The sequence below is a fragment of the Toxorhynchites rutilus genome, chromosome 1 (assembly GCF_029784135.1).
Source record: "Toxorhynchites rutilus septentrionalis strain SRP chromosome 1, ASM2978413v1, whole genome shotgun sequence".
Taxonomy (NCBI): domain Eukaryota; kingdom Metazoa; phylum Arthropoda; class Insecta; order Diptera; family Culicidae; genus Toxorhynchites; species Toxorhynchites rutilus.
The window spans coordinates 124,876,390-124,899,209 of NC_073744.1; the positions used below are offsets into that span (position 1 = coordinate 124,876,390).

The window sequence follows — 22,820 nt, forward strand, 5'->3', positions numbered from 1 at the left end:
ACCTTTGGCTGAGAAATAGTTATGCTCAGATTGGTCAGAGTGTGTGGTGAGTCATTGTGTGTCTGTGTTCTTTCTGGTTAAATCCTATTATTTTCACAAATCACAATCCATTTACGTGTGTATTACTACTTCGGTCAGTCGGTTGCACTAGAACTACAATATAATAACGTCTTCCAACGGTACCACAACCGGAATGAATGATCGCCGAAACGAGATTATATGTATACGTAAATACGTTAAAATGGAGGTTACTCATGTAAAACCGCTTTTTGAGAAAAAAAACCCGCCGTCGTTTCGATCTTAAGCACATTAGCAGCAGGGAGGCGGCAGGGAAGTTTCTGCGCGCAACTATGTTCGGTTTTATTTACAAACGGTAACATTTATCTCTATCTTCTACACATCCGTTATCAATCATGAAAAATGCAAAGGCCAAACCTGCGAAAATAGAAAAATAGGAAGTGTGTATCGGTCTCGGTGAAATTCAGAATATGTGGGGGTGAGTGCGACATATTAGACTGTTGTGTTGCATAATAGGCACCCAGTTACACATTCCAATTTCCAACACGGAATAGACTATGTTGGCTAGCAATTGTGTTTGAATTTTCGCCCAGTGTATTTGACTATATCAAAGAGTATATGTGATAATGATTTAGTACTAAGAACTAATACGGAAAATTTGAGTTTTATTTCATTTCAACTAATAGCGTCCGAAGTATGCTTATTAAATTTTTGCCTAGAAGAGGTATAAATAGGAAACGATTCTGCTAGTGAGAAGAAGTTTGACAAGGTAGAAATGAGATGACAGAGTAATACAGGAAACTACTTAGTATTCTAATAGAGGATAGCTGAGATGTCTACAGACGCGTGGAGTTCATTTGATTGATGTAATTGACGAGAGCGAAGCTCTCAAAGTTGTGCTCGAACTAAAGAAGCACAGAATATGAATATTACTTTTAGTTGTGTATTGATATTATATTGATATACAGGTCGGACTCTATTATCCGGAGACTTGATTATCCGGGATTCGATTATCCGGAATTTTAGACTCGATTATCCGGAGTATTTTATTTTTGATTTTCGGAAATTTTGAATAATTTGTATAATAATTCTATATTGTATAGCTAATATGGGTATCAAATGAAAGGGCTTGACTAGTAGAACACAGTTATTTATGAAAAATTCAAATCCAAAATGGCCACCATCACAAAATGGCGCCATATATATTTTTTTCACAACCCCATCAATAATGGTATCAAATGAAAGGGCTTGACTAGTAGAATACAGTTATTTATGAAAAATGCAAATCTAAGATGGCGGATTACCTATTTTCTCAGAACCCCATCAATATGGGTATCAAATGAAAAGGCTTGACTAGTAGAACACAGTTAGAACATAGCAGATAATGAAAAATCCAATTTCAAGATGCCGGAGTCCCCAAACAACTAATTACTTTTTGAATGGTTTCATTCAGCTTGACCTGTTTCTATGTATGTTTGAATGTTTGTTGGGTTGTCCCACATCAATAGAAAATTGACCCCGTTCCTGTTGAATGATTGAATGAATGGAACATGCATTTAATTCTACTGTCATTATAAAACTGCGTGTTCCATGATCTCGAAAAATTCAATTTGGCCGCCGCAAAAAGATGGTTGAATGGCTTAATTTGGAGAATACACTACACTATGAACAACATAAATTCGAAAAGGTCGCCGCCACAAAATGGTCGACTATGTATTTTTTGCAATCCCCTCAATATTGGTATCAAATGAAATGATTTGACTAATAGAATACAGTACAGGTCGGACTCGATTTTATGTGATTCGATTATATACAATTTTTGACTCAATTATATTCAGTGTGGATTTTTTTCATATATCTAATATGGCTTGGAGGTGCACCCGTGGCCGAGTGGTTAGCGTCTCACATTATCATGCCGAGTGTTCGGGTTCGATTCCCGATCTGGCCGGGGGATTTTTCATCAAAGAAATTTCCTTCGACTTGCACTGTGGTCACGCGTATTCTAGAGCTTGCCCCTCGGAATACATTAAGGCATGTTATTTGGCTTAAGAAATCTCAATGAAGTATTAATAAATGACGCTAGTTAATGCATACGTTGAGACGGCAAAAGTTCCACAGGGAACGTTAACGCCATTCAAGAAGAAGAATATGGCTTATTTCATGAAGAAATGTAACCTTTCAACGTAAAGGTGAAGTTTAAGTGGCTATTACATGTACAGTGGGGTGAAAATCGTGATTTTAGAAGATTTTGCTTGAATTTACACTAGGTATTGCAGCCAAATTAAGGAAGATAGAAGTTGTGCGTCAAAGAACAAATTGTGGAGCGGTTAAAGAACTTCATTTTAATTGATAGAAACAATCTAGTTTAAATCTAGTTTTAGTTAAAAATAATTAACTTTTAAGTGTTTCACTTCCAAAATGTTATTAAAATTCACTAATTTAGTTGTTCCACTACTACATCCTGTACTAAATTTTCTCATCTTTCAAATGAAAGCATCAGAATCGTCTTCCGTAGCGTACTTTCTAATGTAGTACTGTTGCCAGTTTGAGGCAACAGAGTCCGAAACAAAAAAAAAGTTCTGTAACTCTGTCATTGTTGAAATTCGAACATATGCGTAGGAGGATTCCTTCTGATCACCTTCTGAGAGAATCTGGATAAATTAATTTTTTTATGTGAGAAAGATGTGTTCTGACTTTAAGGGAATGAATCAAAAATCAAATTCCTCTTTTATTTTCAAAAAACCAAAAATACATGCAAAAAAAAACAAATAAAGAAAAAAAATTTTTTGACTCGATTATCCGGAGAATTCGATTATCCGGAGTGAAAAAAATATCAATACTCCGGATAATCGAGTCCGACCTGTATTAGAAATTTACAGCCAGTTTCGGACGTTTTAATGGATTATCCCGGAACTACATGTTCGATGTAAGCATTAGTAATTCACGAAGTGCTGATCTTCTCGATTTTGTATACTTTCCAACACTGTTTTACTACTCCAGTGTGTGTATGAAATCTATAAGCTCTGAATTGTGGTTTGTCGTAAATGGAGCATTTATGTTTTGGAAGGTGACCTGATCTCTGTGTTTCTTACAAAGTCTCATTAAAGTAAAATTGAAATAAAACTCTCATCCCAATGTTGATGGTAAACCAATTATCAATTGTCTATAGACGAATTTCATGCCAACTCGTCTTAGGAGTTGGCAGTACCATCTCAAATAGTAGTGAAACGTTGTGGAAAAGAGTTCGAAAAAGAATTAGACTGCTTTTTGGAAGAAGCCAAATTTGTTTTCTTAATTTTTTACAAAAATTTATAACTTAAAAACTGTAATACCTACAAAATTGTTGTCAAAGGATGAAATGTAGGAAATTGTTTAAACTGTTTAACAAAAAAAATACCAAAAATTTTTTGTAAAGAATTTCACTCACAAAAAAGTTATTTTTAAAATTTAAAAACCATTCATTTTTCTTAAAAATCAAAAATATATATATGAATAGCCCTTACAATTTCCAACACCTCGCCCATACATCGAAAGACGGGTACTTTTACAGGGAAAAAGTTTCTTGAACAACAACTCACGTTTGCCATGTTCTTGACATGTTTCTAAATAGAGGAAAGTTAGCAGAGCATTTAAAATGCGATAACTTATACCTAAAAATGTTACGAATTAAACATTAATAGTTTTTTTTCCTAGAAAAAAATGAAAAAGTTGTTATCAGAAAAACTTTTTCCCTGTAAAAGTTCCCATCTTCCGATGTATGGACGACTTGTTGGAAATCTTAAGGGCTATCCATATATATATATATATATTTTTGTGATTTTAAAAAAAAACTTTTTTGAGAAAAAAGAATTTCAATTTTTAAAATAACTTTTTTTTTCAGCAAAATTTTTTTCCAAAAATGTTGTGGCACTTTTTTGTAAAAATTTAAACAATTTCCTACATTTTATCTTTCGACATAAATTTTGTATGTATCATAGTTTTTATGCTATAAATTTTTGAACAAAATTAAGAAAAAAAATTGCCTTTTTTCAAAAAGTAGTTATTTTCCGAATATTTCAAGTATGCAAAGTTGCTTAAATGACCCTTGTCTTTACACCCACAACGTTTCACTGCTATCTGAGATAGTGCTGTCAACGGCCAGTCAAATTGGCATGAAATTCGTCTACAATCCAGTTTTCATTTCGTTTGCATCTAACTTTCAGGGTATTTAATGAAACGAGTAAACTACGCGATATTTGGTAATGTTCGCACACTTTTGAGTCTGTCAGACTGTGGTGGAATACTAACAGTGCAAGTGCAGAAATTTATCAAATTCATAATTTGAATTCTAATGAACAAATGCCATCAGTCAAACCTGCCAACACTTCTATACATCACAAAGATCGAGGGCTCAGGAACAGGGGTATGACCAAACGTCAAATCCCTCATATTGCCAGTGTACCTAATATTGCTGCGGTTCACTGACATTTTGGTTCTGTCAATTACTGTTGTTTACAACTCGGTCCGGTTATATAGTCGAATAGTGGCTAACTTTAAATTCCATGTTAAATGTGAACACCTCCATGTGAAACCGAAATATGAAAATCGCTCATGCAGTTAGAAATAAAGCAGCGCATTTTTACTTTACTTTTTTTTACTATCTCCGTGATTTCAACGATTTCAATCCTCGCAAATGATATGTTGGTGAACAAATGACGCCATATTGATTTCGATTTTGGGTAGCCTATATTCAATTGATGTCTAACCCCTGCTCAGGAACTGATTTGACAAATGGGTGTTTTCCATTAATGCGGATCTCCGGTCACTATATTCCATTCATTCGTTTGAACGACAGTGGACAAACCGAAATCGTGCGTAACTCCGGAAAGACGATGACGTGGAAATGAATTATTCGTTTGTGTTCGTCTCAATACATAAAGGGTGTGTCACATCAAATTGCATCACGGAAAAAACGCTGTAGAAATTCGCCCAGTAGACCGATCCTTTTGAAAATTTTAGACAGTAAAATAAAAACTATTAAACAACTTTTGACATTTTCTTTTTATTCATACTTCGAGCCCAAGCCCGTATGCTCGCACCTTCCTCTTTACCCCGTCCATAAGGTTCTGTACAACGTCAGGTTGTAGTTTTTTTTAACAGAAATCCATTTTCTCTTGAAGTCCGCCTCCGACTTGACAACTTTTGGGTTCTTCCGGAGGGCCTGCTTCATAATCGCCCAATATTTCTCTATTGGGCGAAGCTCCGGCGCGTTGGGCGGGTTCATTTCCTTTGGCACGAAGGTGACCCCGTTGGCTTCGTACCACTCCAACAAGTCCTTTGAATAGTGGCACGAAGCGAGATCCGGCCAGAAGATGGTCGGGCCCTCGTGCTGCTTCAATAGTGGTAGTAAGCGCTTCTGTAGGCACTCCTTAAGGTAAACCTGCCCGTTAACCGTGCCGGTCATCACGAAGGGGGCGCTCCGCTTTCCGCAAGAGCAGATCGCTTGCCTCACCATGTACTTTTTGGCAAACTTGGATAGTTCCTGCTTGCGAATCTCCTCCGGAACGCTGAATTTGTCCTCTGCGGAGAAGAACAACAGGCCCGGCAGCTGACGAAAGTCCGCTTTGACGTAGGTTTCGTCGTCCATTATCAGGCAATGCGGCTTCGTCAGCATTTCGGTGTACAGCTTCCGGGCTCGCGTCTTTCCCACCATGTTTTGCCTTTCGTCGCGGTTAGGAGCCTTCTGAACCTTGTATGTACGCAGGCCCTCCCGCTGCTTGGTCCGCTGGACGAATGAACTTGATAAATTCAGCTTATTGGCGACATCCCGGACCGAACTTCTCAGATCACGTCTAAACTGCTTAATTACGCGCTTGTGATCTTTTTCACTGACGGAGCATCCATTTTTGCCGTTCTTCACCTTCCGGTCGATGGTTAGGTTCTCGAAGTATCGTTTTAGTACTCTGCTGACCGTGGATTGGACGATTCCCAGCATCTTACCGATGTCCCGATGTGACAACTCCGGATTCTCGAAATGAGTGCACAGGATTAATTCACGACGCTCTTTTTCGTTCGACGACATTTTTCAAATTTACGAAAAATAGACAGTGAAGCATGGCCAACGTGATCTATACACTCTTATCTGATTATAAGCGAAAGCTGAAGATATAATTCCTAAAAATTAAATTTCTACAGCGTTTTTTCCGTGATGCAATTTGATGTGACACACCCTTTAGATGCAATGGTTCCCACATGATGATAACCATGGGTTGCGTGGCAGGTTGAACAACGACTGCCACCTCCTATTCAGAATCAAAAATTCAAAGAAAACGGTGAGAACCTGACAATCCAGCTCAGGTATTCTGCTCAGCCAACTCAAACGAAGGGTGATACTGGAAACAATATGGTAACCGCAGAGTACATTATAGAGCGTATACCCTTTAGGAAGGACTGGAAACGGAAAGCAAAGACTTCTTTATCTCGTTGGCCTGTAGGGTAGTCCGCCTCCACGCGGCGTAGGCTAGGTGGCGCTAAATGAACTACAACAAATTCCGAGCGTCTGTTCACCATGGAGGCTGTGAAGTTGCCTTCGGCCTAGAATAGCACTTCGGGTCCTGGTCCCTGTCCCTGTCGTAAGAGGCGACCAATCGGGTGACACGCGAGTAAGGGCGCGGTAAAGCCTGTGGAGATAGCACGGGGGAAATACCGTGAACAGGTGCAACAGAAGGAGTGCCAAGCACATCAGGATCGACGCCAGTTAGATTCTGATTACGGCAAACTGATTATTATATAGAAAACGGACATAATGCGGAAACGATTGAGATTTGACGCAAAAGGCTGACAGTCGTGCCATTCTGCTCCCTGAGTAAGAAAGGGTGGAACCTTCCTAATATAGCGTGTGGGTTAATGGTGCGATTGTCCTCGTCCCGATAGAATCCTTAGCAGGCCTTCGGATGCGTTCGATGTTCGTCTAGGCTTAGGCACTAGGTTCTAGGCTCAGATGTAACATTCCTGTCTTGCGCTGATCCGACTCCGAATACGGCATGGCCTCGCTGCTTGCATGGGATCACCGAAAGCGACTATGTACAACGAGCGGAAATAGCGGCCCGAAGTGGGGATCCAAACACGTATGGAATAACAAACAAACACAAAAGGAAGAACTGAGAACAAAATAGAAGAAGCGAGTATCATCGCCAGAAGGGGTCAGGTAACGCAGTCACCAGTGTTGACACAGACGCCCACCTATGACAAATCCCAGGAGGAGAGATCTTCATATGCAGCTCCTGTGCTACTCCATGATGGGCATTCGAACAATTTGAGGAAATGCTCGACATAATTACAGATGAACTCATAGCACGAAGTCCTATAGTCATCGGTGAAGACTTCAATGCTTGGACAGTAGAATGAGGAAGTAGACCAACCAACGTAAAAGGGCTTCAGCCTAAGTAGCAGGCACTTCTTGTAGAGATGGCCGAGAATCCATAATCGACCTCACTTTCTGTAGCCCGTCACTAGCAGCCGACATGAATTGGAGGGTGTGTGAGGGATATACCCATAGCAACCACCAGGCGATTAGATTTAGTATTGGTAAACATACGTCAGTAGTCTTCAGAAAATATAAACAGCGCTGCACTCGAGTTTGATTTTTATCAGCGCGCGTTCATAACAAACACGTATTCTCTCTTGGTACGTAGTGCACTAAACTCAGAAACAAGTGAGCCCAAAATGAACACAGCGAAGAATTCAGATACTAAACATCGCTTCTCACTTGTCACTCGCCTCATTTTATACACACACACACACATCAAATTCAAGCGCCCCTTTTGTCTTCGCTCGTTCTAAGCTAAGCATAAAAACAACAGCGCGCCTCCATACCAACCGTATACGCTTGTGCGATGAAAAATAACTCAACAGAGAAAGCAAGACAGACAAACTAGATTTGAGCTCGTTGACGATGGCGAAATTCAGAGGTTCGAAGACGCCACACGAAAGGTGCCCAGAAAAACTGAAGAGTATTGTCAGCGGACTTTTTCCAGAACATGATCCAACGATCTGGCCAACTACACCATACGGTGGTTAGGTAAATGGAAATGTTGAATTGCTGGTGTCCGTCGAGGAACTGATGACGGCGGCAAAGAGACTGAAAAGAAATAAAGTGCCGGAGCCGGATGGAATCCCCAACGTGGCTTTGAAGGTGACAGTACAGGTGTACCCCGGCATATCTAGGGTGACATTGCAAAAGTGTCTGAGCGAAGGGCACTTCCCAGACCAATGGAAATGACAGAAACTGATACTTCTCCCAAAACCAGGTAAACCGCCAGGTGGATACACTTGGAAAGGTGTTGAAAAGAATTATCGTTAACAAGCTGTCAAAAATCACAGAGAGTGAACGAAGTTTGTCGAAGAGACAGTACGGATTTGGGAAAGGCAGATCGACACCTAACGTTATTGTCTCAGTGATCGACACAGCCGAAAAAGACATTAAACAGAAAAGACTAGGGAACCGTTATTGCCCCTTCATAACTATAGACGTGAAAACGCATTCAACTGCGCCAGTAGGAGAGCCATAGCCAATTCATTGTACAGAATGGGCGTCTCCGGCTGTCTACAGTCAATCCCAAAATTGAGTATACACATGCTACTTGACGATACTCTCCATTTATTTGGTGCAAAATTTTTTAAATACATTTCTTCTTTTGATGCATATTAATAACACACACATTTAACTAACTATGCGCGCAATAAAACTTCGCGTAAAGTTTTTTTTACTAATTATTTATTCCGACAAATTGAAAACAATCTCTATTCTAAGCATCGCAAAATTGAGTGTACACCTTAAATGTTTCCAAACAAATCAACCTTTTTAGTATGATCTTTGTGAATTAGCGTACTTTCCTTCGGATGAGACGGAAACCAATCTCTTTGAATCGGATGGAAGACAGATGGTGTGGAGGAAACCAGGATCAGTTCTCCAGGTTCAGCATTTGGTTCCCAAAGTAAAACACGGCGGCGGTAGTCAGTTGATGTATGGTACATTGGTGGCTTTTGGAACTGGAAGCATGGAGTTTATCGATTTGGCGATGGACAAGATGGCTTAATTGATCTTCTTGAAACGTAACCTGCAGTCTCCCGTTCAGAAATTGGGTCTTCCACGTGATTATTACTTTCAACGGAATAATGACCCGAAGCAAGCTGACCTCATCGTGCGGAAATACCTGCTCTATAATGTCCCAATCAACTCAAAACACATCTGCAATCACCCGACTTGAACACTATTGAGTCTCTATGGTGGGAAATCAAGAACCATCTGAAGAACAAAAATTCGAGATCCAGGGAACAAAGCGGAACTCAAAACGACGATTACGGAGATCTGGGAGGCACTTCCGTCTACAGTGACCAGAAATCTCGCCTCGGCGCTTGCAGACAGTGCTGGACGCCAAAGGGGAGGCCATACCAAATACTGGGGGATTTATTTTTGTTATCTGTTAACATTTTTCAACTGATTTCAATTTTCTTTTTAAGAAAAACTTGAACTGTACACTCAATTTTGCGACATCTGAATTGAAGTTTTTTTGGTTTGTATTTTAAACATGAAGTAAACCATTTTAATTTTTTTTATCACTACATGAGAGTGCAAAGTATCGATTTTAAGATGAATATAAGTCGCTTTTGATTATTTACTTTTTAACCCCGATTAACTAGAAAAACAGGAAGTGGGTTGTATCTGTGGTATAACCGCAGGACGATCGTTGATTTAGTGACCATTTGTTTGAAGTTGAATCTGAATCCACTCTGAATGAATGAATAAATTAATATTTGGAGGATTTCGAAACGAGAGCGTTACGTTAGAGGCAAAAGGATGCATCCAATATTGGATACGAAAATATTCAACTGATTGGGAAGAATAATCTTCAGAAGCTTTCCTGTTAATTGCACTTGATTGAAAAATCACGAAACGAAATACATTTAATTGCGGTATTATATGAATAGAAAACATTAAAATAAATTCTTTCGCTTGAATGTGATTTTCAATTCCAAAGGGAATTGGCAGATTATTTGGCAGCATCGATGACATCTTACCGGATTCTTTTCAATCCCCACCGGTGGTTAATACTAATTCGATAACCACCTGTTAATTTCACTTGACGATAACATCCTTCCGGATTCTTCTCGATGCTCGATGCCCGCCAGTGGTTAATGCTAACTCGATAACCACCAAACGAAAGAAATTGTGCTTGTGTGTGAAGGTGTGTGGCGGCTGCTCCGCTGCCTCGAGCGGCACAAATTTTCGATGCAGTTACTTTCTTGGTCGCCTTTTCAGCGGCATCAATCTACTCCCGATGGATTCCCTTCTGGCCTAAGGTGCACAAACAGGCTCATAGTGACATCGTTCATCAGCGCTTTCATGATGAACGAAGTTAGCTTCACCGCAACAGCGACAACATGCTCCAAACGTAGTTCAATTATAACTGAGTGCATTTCCGAGCGGCGCTCCCTTATATATCGATTGGTGATTTCAATAGCCTGTTTTGAAAACAATTTTAAGGCTATTGAAACAAGTTTTTGGATCAAAAAGTAACGCTCAAAATCTCGTTCTCCGGCGTTACGCTTTCGTTTTCGAAACTTTTTAATTTACACCCCAGTATAGAAATGAAAGACGTAATCCTACGTCAAAACAAAGCAGCATGAGGTGTATTCTCATTTTTGGGATTGACTGTACGTGTTGTATTAAACCTGTTTTGTTGTTCTGAAGTTTATTGCAATATTTCGCACGTGTGAAATATTTACAAGATGAAATTCCTTCACTGTAAATCAAATGTAGTTAAAATAAAGAAATGTCTTCACATTAGGCAACCCTTTTGCCAAAGCTGTATGTCACTGCCAATATTTGTGCCTGCAGTTATGAAGCATCCATGTATATACGAACTTACTGCTTGCTTTCTCATGTGACAAATCTGAGTTTCGACGCTGGTTTCCAGAAGCGGTGATATGTTAACTCTTTATAAGCTCGTGGCAACACAGAAAATTCTGTTTCAATTCGTTAAAAGTGCAACAAGTTGATAAGATTTTCACTATAATTGTTCTATTTAGGTTCTACTGTGTAAGATCATACCATTTTTTCAATAAAATGAATGGTGTATTTCATGAAAAATTCAAATTTCCATTTTTGTCTTTGTAACGCTTTACAATTTTTCGATGCACTAGAAATATTGTTTTCATTTTTGCATAACCAAAGGTTATTGCGCCTTTGGTGCCAAGTGATTTTACAAGTCAGCGGCAAACAGTGCTTTTGCAGCTAACGGGCAGTGGCAACTTAATTGCCACCAATTTTTTCAACTGTTTCAATAGTTATTTTTTTTATCAATGGTAAATATGTGTTATTCCTCATGTAAGGATTATGTTCTCTGAAGTTGGAGTCGATTCGTTGCCTTATTTCCAAAGTTCTCCGTTGAAACTTTGAATCTGTTCCGTAACGTACAATTATAAATTAATGTCACTATCACTGTTTACGCCTGCAGTTATGCAGTATCCAGGAAAATACGAAATTACTGAAGCGTTATTATGTGGCGTGTGTGGAAATGGACACTGGCTCACAAATGTGGATATTAGGTTAAGCCTTTATAAGGCCGTTGCAACTATACAGGTCGGACTCGATTATATGTAATCGCAATTCCACTTTCAACGTTAATTTTCGAATCCAATACATAATCGAATCACAAAAAAAGCTTTTTTATTTTTTCATTAGAGTACCCAAAAATCGCAACTCAAAAACGACAAATATCACACCTCTGATTTTTGGATATGTAATCTGAAAAATTCTCAGCCTTCAATAAAAAAATATTAAAAAATATATAGCGCCCTCTAGTCTAAAGCCATGTAAACAATAAAAAAACATATACAATCAATAATTACGAAAATAAAATCCATTTTTTGCAAGGAATTTTTTTTTGTGATGTTTTTTTTTTACAAAAAAGCTAGCAAATTGGCTTTAATTTATTATGTGGATCAGCTGAAACGGTTCAGTAGTTCAAAAGTTATGTATTTTTGAAGAAAAAGTCATTCTGGAAAAAGGGGAAAAAGTAAATTTTCTGAACCACTCTAAAATGGAAATGGGCACCGAAATGGAAAAAAAAATTTTTTTAAAAATACTGGTCTAATGTTTCGTGAAAAAGAACAAAACTACCACTTTTCACGAAAATCTGAGAACCACTATATCGGTTTGGCATGGAATGACTGCATTGGTACGCGTTCAGCGTTATGCTTTTAGAATACAGAATACATGTTGATAACAGAAATAGATATGTGGAACCGTTTTTAGATTAGTAGCTGTTAACGCGATTGAAAATTTTGAATTAGTACACTCAGATTATTCGCTACCGGGACATGCTTGAGAAGATTAATTTGAAATTTCCAATAGTTTTTTCTATTCGGAATTGTTCACTAAGTTGCTACAGAGTTGGTAGAAAGTATTCCAAATGTATAACTCCAGCATTGTTAGTGAATTCAACCGAGTGGCATGTTATTGATATTTACATAAAAATATACAAAAAGATGGAACATGATACTGGAGATTCATCTGAAGAAAAGCAGCTATGGAAAAGGACATACCACTATTATGCCAGTAATAAAGCGCCGCCAGCACAAATACGTGCCACCAGTTGTGCGAATGGCCGATATAGTCCACCCGCCCCACGAACCATCGTTCTGGTATTTTGGTGACGTAGATCAGGAAGGCCGTCCCCGTCAGCAGGTACATCATCATCACACGCGGAATGAATAACTGAAACAAAGAGAGAGGGAAAAGTAACCAAAACCATTTAGCGGGTTTACCATTGCACAACCTATGCTGACCAGCGAACATTAGCGAACCGACCGAATGCGTTGCAATCGAATTCGGTTGGCTGCATTGAGCTTGACATTACATTTAAAGTGCATAATTATGCAACGCACATCATCGTACTCATGGACACTGGTGGATTATCGAATTAACTTTTGCTCAAGGTCTCCGTGACACATGGTGGTGTGCAAAGCGCATTGGAAAATAAAATTCGCGACCGGTGGATCGAATTCACAGTTTGTTCACAGTTAACATTGAAATACCGAACATCATTATCAATAGATGCGTAAGGCGATCGTGAGCTGGGTGGTAACTTACCTTGACCATGGTGCTTTCGCCGCCACCCATTACAATATACCAGTGCACCGTTGGAACTACGCCGTATAGCGCCCACGAGACGAATGCTAGCATTTTAATGTTGGAGTGAACCTTCAGTCGGGGAATTTGCAGGATCATTGCCAGTGCGAAGATTACGCCGATCGTGATGATGTAGAAATTGCGTAGTGCCTGTTTGGAGATACAAAAACATCAATTAATATTATACGACGATTTATCTGGATTTAGGCTTCATGCATCTATATATATATAAAAATGGATTTCTGTCTGTCTGTCTGTCTGTTTAGCATATGGAGGTTTTAGGGTGCAATAAATGTTTCTATAATGGTTAGACTCTCCACTCCCCCTCTCTAAGGTTGGGCTGCCATAGAAATGAAACACAAATTTCTGCATAACTCGAGAACTAATCAAGCAAATGGAACCAAATTAGGCATATGGAGGTTTTAGGGTGCAATTAATGTTTCTATAATGGTTAGACTCTCCACCCCTCTCTCTAAGGGGGGGCTGCCATACAAATGAAACACAAATTTCTGCATTACTCGAGAATTAATCAAGCAAATTAAACCAAATTTGGCATGTGGAGGTTTTAGGGTGGAATAAATGTTTCTATAATGATATGACACCCCTTCCTCCTCTGGAATGGAGAGGGGGTCCCATAAAAATAATGCGCATATTTCAACCAAAAATATTCCAACCAAACATGACAATTGAAAATTTTCGGAAAACTCTGAAGGAAAAAGGGAAAATTCGGAAAATTAAATTCTCATATGTTCTACAATTACAGTAACACCTGTTTTTGTGCGCTTTTTTTGTGCGAATTTTTTTTTGTGCGATTGTCTGTTCTTGTGCGAGGTTTTTTGTGCGATGTATGAAAAGAAGCATATTTGACGAAGTTATCGTTCATTTAGTTTTTTCGATGGTTTATATGCATTTCAGTGCGATAAAAGCATATTTGCGTCTCAATTATCCACTTCTGAAATCATTCCCCTCCTCTCATCAAATGCTCTAAGTTTTTCTAAGTTTTAGCATGACATGATTTCTAACAGCAACACGTTTCGACATGCAACTCAAAGCACAAAACCACCACGCGCAACCGAAAAGGCAAAGTGTCCCATTGCAAAGCAGGGAAATAAAAGGAAATTGAACGGTGAATGGCGTGGATTTCAGTTATTTTTTTGGGGGAAACTTTTTTTTTGCGGTCGCTATCTACCGCACAAAAAAAAGTTTTTTTTCAAAATTTGTACCGATCACGATTTTAAAGTTACTGGTGAAGTTTTGCAGGATTTTTTTTGCGACTTTTTTTGTGCGGTCCTTATCCTCCGCACAAAAAAAGGTTTGCCTGTACATAGTGACAAGGGCTGTTAGTCCATTTGATGTTTGCGCTAGCGAAATTGATCTTTGTTCGAAATTGGAAATGGATTTTAATGTGATGAAACGCACTCCTATGTTTTCTTCTATCTATACCACAAAAAAAGGATCGACGAATGTAATTAGAGCAGAACTCGAGAAAGGAATTGAACGATTTAGGGCTGTCTCTATTCTATCATATTTTTTGTATGAAACATTTGTTTCATGTAACGGAGAAATATGTTATTTGCAAGTAGTTGAAAAATCTTGAACGAGAATTGTGTCTGAACAAAAAAGATTATTATCAATCTCCTTCTAAATGTAGCCATTCTCGTGATATTAAAAAAAATATTTGTAGTTTATTGTAATTTCCAACAACTTTTTCAAATACATCGTTATGGTAAAGACATATGTTTAGGAGTTACGTTACGAAACATTCGAAGACATGTGGGTTAATACAAAACGTAGCGGAACTAAAAAATCTTTTTCATCTTAATACAAACTTCAATCAATCAAAAAAATTGTTGGAAATTATAATAAAATTCATAAAATTTCATGAAAATGACGGTATAACACGACAAAGAGATTATTTACTATAAAAAAGATTATAAATTAGAAATATTTTTTTAAATATCTCGTGAATGGTTGCATTTAGAAAGAGGTTGATAATAACCTTTTTTGTTTTAAACCACATCAGAATTCATAATTTGTGGCTAAGAATGATTGCTAACATACAAAAATTCGAAGTTTCGAAAATTCCTAAAAATTCGATTTTCCACAAATTTTGTCAAAAATAGTTTTACCATCTTGGGCCCATTTTTTCAATTTTCTACATGACTTCCATTTTATAATTGAAAAAATTGAAAAAAATATTAAAAAATACATATTTTTGATATCGCAAATTAAAATTTTATTCTGTAAATAAAGAAAAGAGTACTAATGTTTTCAGTGTATATTTTTTTCAAATTAAGCCAACAATACTCTATAACTCTAACACATTTCTAACACACTATTTCGGTACGACTCATATTTTTTGAGATATAAATTACCAATGATTTCTCTTACTCAAATCGATACGCCCATTTCAAAAGTTACGCTTGAGTGAACTGAACCATGATGATGTATTTAGAAAAGCTGTTGAAAATTATAAGCAAATTCATAAAATTTCATGAACATGACGGTATAATACGACAAACATATTAAAAGGGATTGTTTACTATAAAAAAGACAATAAATTAGAAATATTTGTTTTAAATGTTTCGAGAATAGCTACATTTAGAAGGAGATTAATAATAACCTTTTTTGTTTTAAATCACATCAGGATTCATAATTTGTGGCTAAAAATGATTGTTAACTTACAAAAATTCGAAGTTTCGAAAATTCCTAAAAATAACGATGTTCCACAAAGTTCGTCAAAAATAGTTTTACCATCTTGGGCCCATTTTTTTAATTTTCTGTATAACTTCTATTTTGTATGAAAAAATTTTAAAAAAATTTGAAAATATGTATTTTGGATATTGAAAATTGAATTTTTATTTTGTAACAAAAAAAAGAGTACTAATTTTTTTTCTCAGTGTACATTTTTTTCATATTCAACCATAAATACTCTATAACTCTTTCTAAGACACTATTTCGGTACGACTCATAGGTTTTGAGATATAAATTATCAAATATTTCTCTTACTCAAATCGATACGCCCTTTTCAAAAGTTACGCTTGAGTAAAAAAATTCCCATTTGCTGTGGAAAACTCATATTTCCTCTAACCCAAACGGAATACACACTTTCATTCGAATCAAAAATACTCATGTTTTGTCATTTGTCGATTTCATTTTGAATTGCTCTCCATGTAATGGAGAAATATGTTATTTGCAAGTGGTTGAAAAATCTTGAACGAGAATTGTATCTGAAAATAATCTGATATTATAATGATGAGTTTTGTTAGAAATAATAGGAATTTTATAACAAAAGGTAATTTCAACGGGTCGATTAGAAGATCAATCAATGAACAGTTTTGCCGTTGGACGCATTAACTTGCTCATAGTAAGAAAACGTGGATGTTTGAAGGTATTGATAACAAAACACAAATTTTGGGCGGGACGAAGTTTGCCGGGTCAGCTAGTCTTGAATAAGAGTATAACTCTGATAGGAGAGGTAAACAAACAGAGTTCAGATTGATAGTCAAGAACCTTGATGTGCTACGATTGTTAGGTGGTTTGCATTAGATGTATTTCAGTATTTGGCGGAATATCACAGTAATATACCTAGAGCCTCTTCGATTGATCGTATATTGTACTTACCGCATTACACCAGAAGGCGTAATATATGCCACTGATGAATATCGCTAGCAGCGAAAGGGCAATTCCGAACATATCGTACGCAAGAAAACACTCATAACTTTTCTCCGATTTACAGGAGAAAGTATGGTAGATAGAAGACAGTATCATACAGATCTGAAACATAAAACATAACTATTAGCACAGGCATATAGAATGAAAGAAACGCTCGAACCTACCTGAAAACAAACGAGCAATCCCCCGACTATCAGCTTGTCGATCATGCTCGCGTGCATCTGCAGCAGTACAACATCTGAGTACGCCAATCCGATGAACAGGAAACAACCGAACACGTGGCTCCAGATGTTGACGGTTTCGTTCGTCAACCAGAATATGCTCTCCAGACAGAGCTTGGTAGACAGTATCGTTCGGTACCCGCTGCGAATGAATGGGTTGAACTGGAGATGCTTCGGCGCATCTTCGTAACCCAGCAGCTGCCGTAGTTTGTAGTACGAGCTGTCCTGCTTCCCGCATGCTAATTCCGTTGGATTATTGCTGTTGATTCCATTGCTGATCGTTCTGGCCGCACAACAGCTATTGCAGCAGCTGCCTGCTGATGATGATGACTTAGCACAAAATTCACCGCTCGCGTTTGAAGATTGACTGTATACGGTAGCTAGCGTGGTGGCACATGTGATAGGGCTCTTGTCGCTGCCTTCAAGCATTGAAGGGAACTCATCTTGGGTAATGTTCTGGAAATGAGGAAAACACAGAAAATGTGATCAGCGAAATCGATGGAAAAACATTCAGGTCATCTGTAACTGTTTTTTACACTATTATTTCGACTAGATGTCTTGAATTCATGACGACGAATAAAACAAACTGGAACGAATTGGACAGTAACAACAAAAAATGCAGGAGGTGTGTCATGTCAACCTGTTTGTATGCTAATGAAGTTTGCAAATGCGTTCCACAAGAGCAGGAACTCGCTCGCCAATAGCTAGACACACAAAAGGCCACCAGAACAGGTTCAAATGAGTATTCTTGCCAACAAACCGTGTCAGTGTGGTGATAATATGCGTAGTTTCTATTCCTTGATTGGCGCGCTATCTGATATGAATACCGTTTGAATTATGTGCTGTCTTTCAGCCAGAAGATTGACTACCGCTTCCTGGATAAAGTTGTGTCAAGATGTACAAAATCGCTGCGAGCCATGTGTTTACGATTAAGGATGTTTTGTTTTTAGAAGAGTCTTTCTGAATTATTAAGATAGGTTCGCTAAAATCAATTTCAAAATGCAAATAATCTTGGAATTAAACAAGGGGTGATTCATAAGAACCGGAGATACGTAGATATCATGTAGATTATCAAATGGTGTATGCCATTGTTGAGAATCATTTTCAGATGATGCCATCGTTCCAAATTTAATAACTCTTGCAGTGAATACAGAAATCCCATCCACCTAATTAGCACCTATATTGGCTATATGTATTTCTATGTCATAACATAAATTCATTTATTTGCCATCTGACCTCGAGGCGCTCAGTCTATTTACTCTCCACCACGAGGTGATCGTAATTTGCTAATTGTTGTTTCGCTAGCCACTTTCGTCATTCTGAATCTTGAGCTCCTTCTGTCCAGCCTCAACAGACCGTGAGGGGTTGTTGTAAACCAAACGGCAGCCTAAAATCAATCTTTCAATCGCTACGCTCATTGCAAAATAATCGTCCACTATGGTTCGTTGCCCTGCAGTCAGACCTATAGCAGCTTAAGCATGCCGAGGATTGACGGGAGAATGAATATCAACACTCGAATGTGGAGAAAAGAAAACCAGTCTTGCGACATTATCATCTCGCAGTGGCGATTGACTTCGCTAGACAGTGCGACTAAATAAACCATGAACTGGCGAATGATCTGACGAGAGGACGGGAGAAGAAACGACGAAGACGACGAAATGTATGAATATTATATAATCGTTAATGACCAACTTACGGCTCGCGTGGCTCAGCAGGATTTTTCGCAATCTTTGTTTAGTGGTTTATCTTTTTGCATTTGCGTTGTTTTGGGTGCTCGGCAGCAACGAAGTTGCCACAAGACAAGATTTACCTGGCACAGATCGTTTCTTTGTAACCCGAGACAAAATCATGAAAGTGAATAAAATTCCTGAAAGGCCTTTATAAAATGCATAAAAACATAAACTGTGTTGACTCGTTTGGATAATCTCTCTATGGATGGCTACAACGATGGGAATAACAGTTATTGCTAGCAGTCTCATCCACCCTTCATTGGTCCTAAAGGTATTCGTTTAACTTCATCTTTTGATCGTTGTATAGCTCGAATCATATTTTAATTACTCAGAATGGTAGATGTTCCTCTAGGCTCTTCTGGATGGGGTTCGGTATCATTTACATTCCCAATAAAATTTTCTTTGGTATTTTCAACGTAGTACAAAGAACAGTCCCTCTTCGGTTTTATTGAAATGATATGGCGAATTTGCAGTGCCTATAAGTAATCATTTTGACATCAAAACTAACTGTATAGAATAATAATTTCGGAGACTATGAATTAGAAGCACAACTAAATTCGTTTTTGCATCGAATTTTTACAATAAGCCGCAGCTTAGTTGAAAACATAACAAATAGTTTGTTTGAGTTGATTGGAAACAGAAGAGGACCTACGCATCATTCAAATTGCTGTAGTTAATGCAGAATTGATGTTAATTTGCGATGAAGTAATTTACATTCTGGGTTAAACACGTAAAAATCCAGACACGAAAATTTTGTTGGGATTTAAAAATGTCTTTTATTTTCCATAGTTCAATGCAACAGGTTTACCTTATTATCATAATACTATGATTATTGTAATGCAGTGACTTCATAACCCATATTTATGATAGAACCCTACCAAGCCAAACTAAATACATCCTTATCGCATCCATTTTGAGGATCGTGTGAGTCAGTTTTATAATAGGGCCGGATCGATCTCGAATAAATCAGTTCATTTTTGTTTGATTATGGTTCGAGGTAATGAGATACATATAGAGGTGGAGCAGTAGGCGAAGTGTATCTGTATTGGCAAGCAAAATATCGTGTCGTAATTATTTGCATTCAATATGGAATGTATATGGAAGAAACAAAACAATGATATAAGTACTCACGGTTACATGATAATTTGAGCCGAAATTCTCATGATATCATTCAACTGGTTGTTTTTTGACAGATGATAATTATAATAATTATTCATTACTAGCTAACCCGGCAAACTTCGTCCCGCCCATTTACTTGATTAATTCTCGAGTAATGCAGAAATTTGTGTTTTATTTGTATGGCAGCCACCCCTAAGAGAGGGAGGAGGGGTATCTAACCACTATAGAAACATTCATTGCACCCTAAAGTTTCCATATGCCTAATTTGGTTTCATTTGCTTGATTAATTCTCGAGTAATGCAGAAATTTGTGTTTCATTTGTATGGCAGCCCCCCCTTTGAGTGGGGGAAGGACTGTCTAACCATCATAGAAACATTTATTGCACCCTAAAACTTTCACATGCCAACTTTGGTTTCGTTTGATTGATTAATTTCCGAGTAATGCAAAAAATTGTGTTTCATTTGTATGGCAGCCCCCTCTAAGAGAGGGGGAAGGAGTATCTTATCACCATAGAAACATTTATTGCATCCTAAAACCTCCACATGCCAAATTGGGTTTCATTTGCTTGATTAATTCTCGAGTAATGCAGAAATTTGTGTTTCATTTGTATGGCAGCCCCCCCTTTGAGTGGGGGAAGGACTGTCTAACCATCATAGAAACATTTATTGCACCCTAAAACTTTCACATGCCAACTTTGGTTTCGTTTGCTTGGTTAATTTCCGAGTAATGCAGAAATTTGTGTTTCATTTGTATGGCAACCCCCCCTTAGAGAGGGGGGAGGGGTCTCAAAATATCACGAAAATCTTCCCCGGCCCCAAAAACCCCTACATACCAATTTTCATGTCGATCGGTTCAGTAGTTTCCGAGTCTATAAGAATCAGACAGACAGACAGACATCACTCCATTTTTATATATATAGATAGATAATTAATTATTCATGTGGTAAAAAGGTCCAGAGAGCAATCGTATGCTTAATTCTCGAAAGCAGTAACATTTTCGGTGAAATTTTGATTAATTGGCGATTATTATCTCACAACATACACACCGACACTGAGAGCCTTCGAAACATCAACTTCATAACGGTAAAATAATGAAACTTCGTTTGTTTCTATGAACGTGGGGGAGCGCTATCACATTAGCCTCATATTCTGCGGGAGCTCTATAAAAATGAACGTTTTTAATTGATAAATTACTTCCTGAAACTAGCATTTTTACATGGATGCGGTGGGCAATCAATGATAAACACAATGACTGACGTCACTATTTCCGAAACAGTTATGGCAGCGCATGCTATGTCGCTCTAAACTCGACCATCTTCATTACCTTTTTTCCAGGACATTGCCTTAAGGTGAAGGTGGATGCTAGCCACAAATGACTGCCACAATGGCGCTCATTTCTTTCATCTCCCTCCTTCACCCCTCGCCCGAAAATCAATAATTTTGCGAAACAGTGTGAAGAAAATGATCGTTTTCGCACATCTCCCATCAAGTAATATCAACCAAACTCTAATCGATTACTCACAAGATATTAAATTTTCATCTGCTGTCGCACTGTATAGTGAAAAACGTCGGGAACCTCGGCTTAGTGCTCTGAAAGTTAAATTTTAATTTTTCAATTTTCGGCAATGGTTTTGTTTTGTATTGGTGAAACATCGTTATTTTTTAGACACTGATGCCAGACAACATCATCGAAAGAGCTATAAAAACCACTCAATAAAATGTTATTCCTGAATCATAGCGTTTCATGTCATGAAAATCAATAGAATGAAATTGTGTTGATATCAATACAATTATTATTTTTACGTTTGATGGGTCTATATAATGTAAGTTTTAGCAACTTTAACATTGGTTAAGCAAATTGTATTGCATAGCTCAGAACACTGCCACGACTGCCTATGCTTTCAAAAACAGTAAACGGAAAAGTATTACATTTAATCAAAATGCCTCGGCCAACGAAGAGAAGGGTTAAGGCTCTCCAACGTGAATATGTGAAAACAATACGATCAATATTAAGGAATTATCAACATCGAGTAACTATGCGGAAGAACTTGTTAATACTAAAAGAGCCCCAATTCGCATGTGTTATAAATTTGCTCATGTTACACGCATTTTTACTTCATATGCAAATGCACCTTCTATATATATTTATATTTGCAATTGTTCATCGAAACATATCGTTCATACATTTTACTTTAGTATTGAATTGTTATTTTTATTCCTTCCACCTTTACCTTAAGGGTAATATTATATTATCAGGCACGTAGCGTAACCGGCACGGCACGTTTCATGCAAGACAAATATTATTGCGTGTGTTTCAAATGTGTATGCGTATATATAGCGGAACTGCTCCGGGTATACACAACACGCTTCAGACAAATGCATGAAGGAATTCTCGAAAAGAATATTTTGCCGGTGCCGGGCTAACGGGCTAACTAAACGGGCGAGTAGCACCATACATACAAATCAAACGTCGAAGTTGGTATGGGTGCGTTCGTCGCTATTCGGTACGACATCGGTTCAATCACTAGTAGCTTCGCTTGACCCAATTTCGTCAACGCGAATTTACTCTCCCGCTACGAAAACAAATTTCTCCGCTCCGTCTGCGCTGCCGGTCCGTACAGAGAAGTTGCTATGCATGATAATATGAATACATCATGAATTTGTCTGCCCGTGTCGGTACGTGCCGTTTACGCTACATGCTGGATAATATAAAACGAACTTAATGAGGCTGTTACGTCTTTGGGGTGGTGTTTACTGTTCGGAGGTCTTCGTAGAATCAGCTCAAAGCTGTAGATTTATTGGTTCCAATCAATTCAGTATGTCGCACGATTGTAGTATAACAACTTTTAGGTACATATAATTGGTCTTCTACTAGGTATTTTAT

General features: G+C 37.9%; 1 protein-coding gene across 8 annotated transcripts in view; it reads right to left on the minus strand.

Annotated features, from left to right (window-relative positions):
- LOC129763241 (progestin and adipoQ receptor family member 3) overlaps positions 1-22,820 on the minus strand; it is a 99,120-nt gene that overhangs the window by 15,245 nt on the left and 61,055 nt on the right. For 7 of the 8 annotated variants that reach the window (XM_055762123.1, XM_055762133.1, XM_055762117.1 and 4 more), the window contains 5 exons: positions 17,032-17,544; positions 16,817-16,969; positions 13,154-13,342; positions 12,607-12,778; positions 3-435 (listed from right to left, as the gene is read on the minus strand). In XM_055762123.1, the coding sequence (XP_055618098.1) occupies positions 365-435; positions 12,607-12,778; positions 13,154-13,342; positions 16,817-16,969; positions 17,032-17,544 (1,098 nt within the window). In that variant the 3' untranslated portion in view covers positions 3-364. The remainder of the gene's footprint in view (positions 1-2; positions 436-12,606; positions 12,779-13,153; positions 13,343-16,816; positions 16,970-17,031; positions 17,545-22,820) is intronic. The other variant, XM_055762165.1, reaches the window with a different exon arrangement.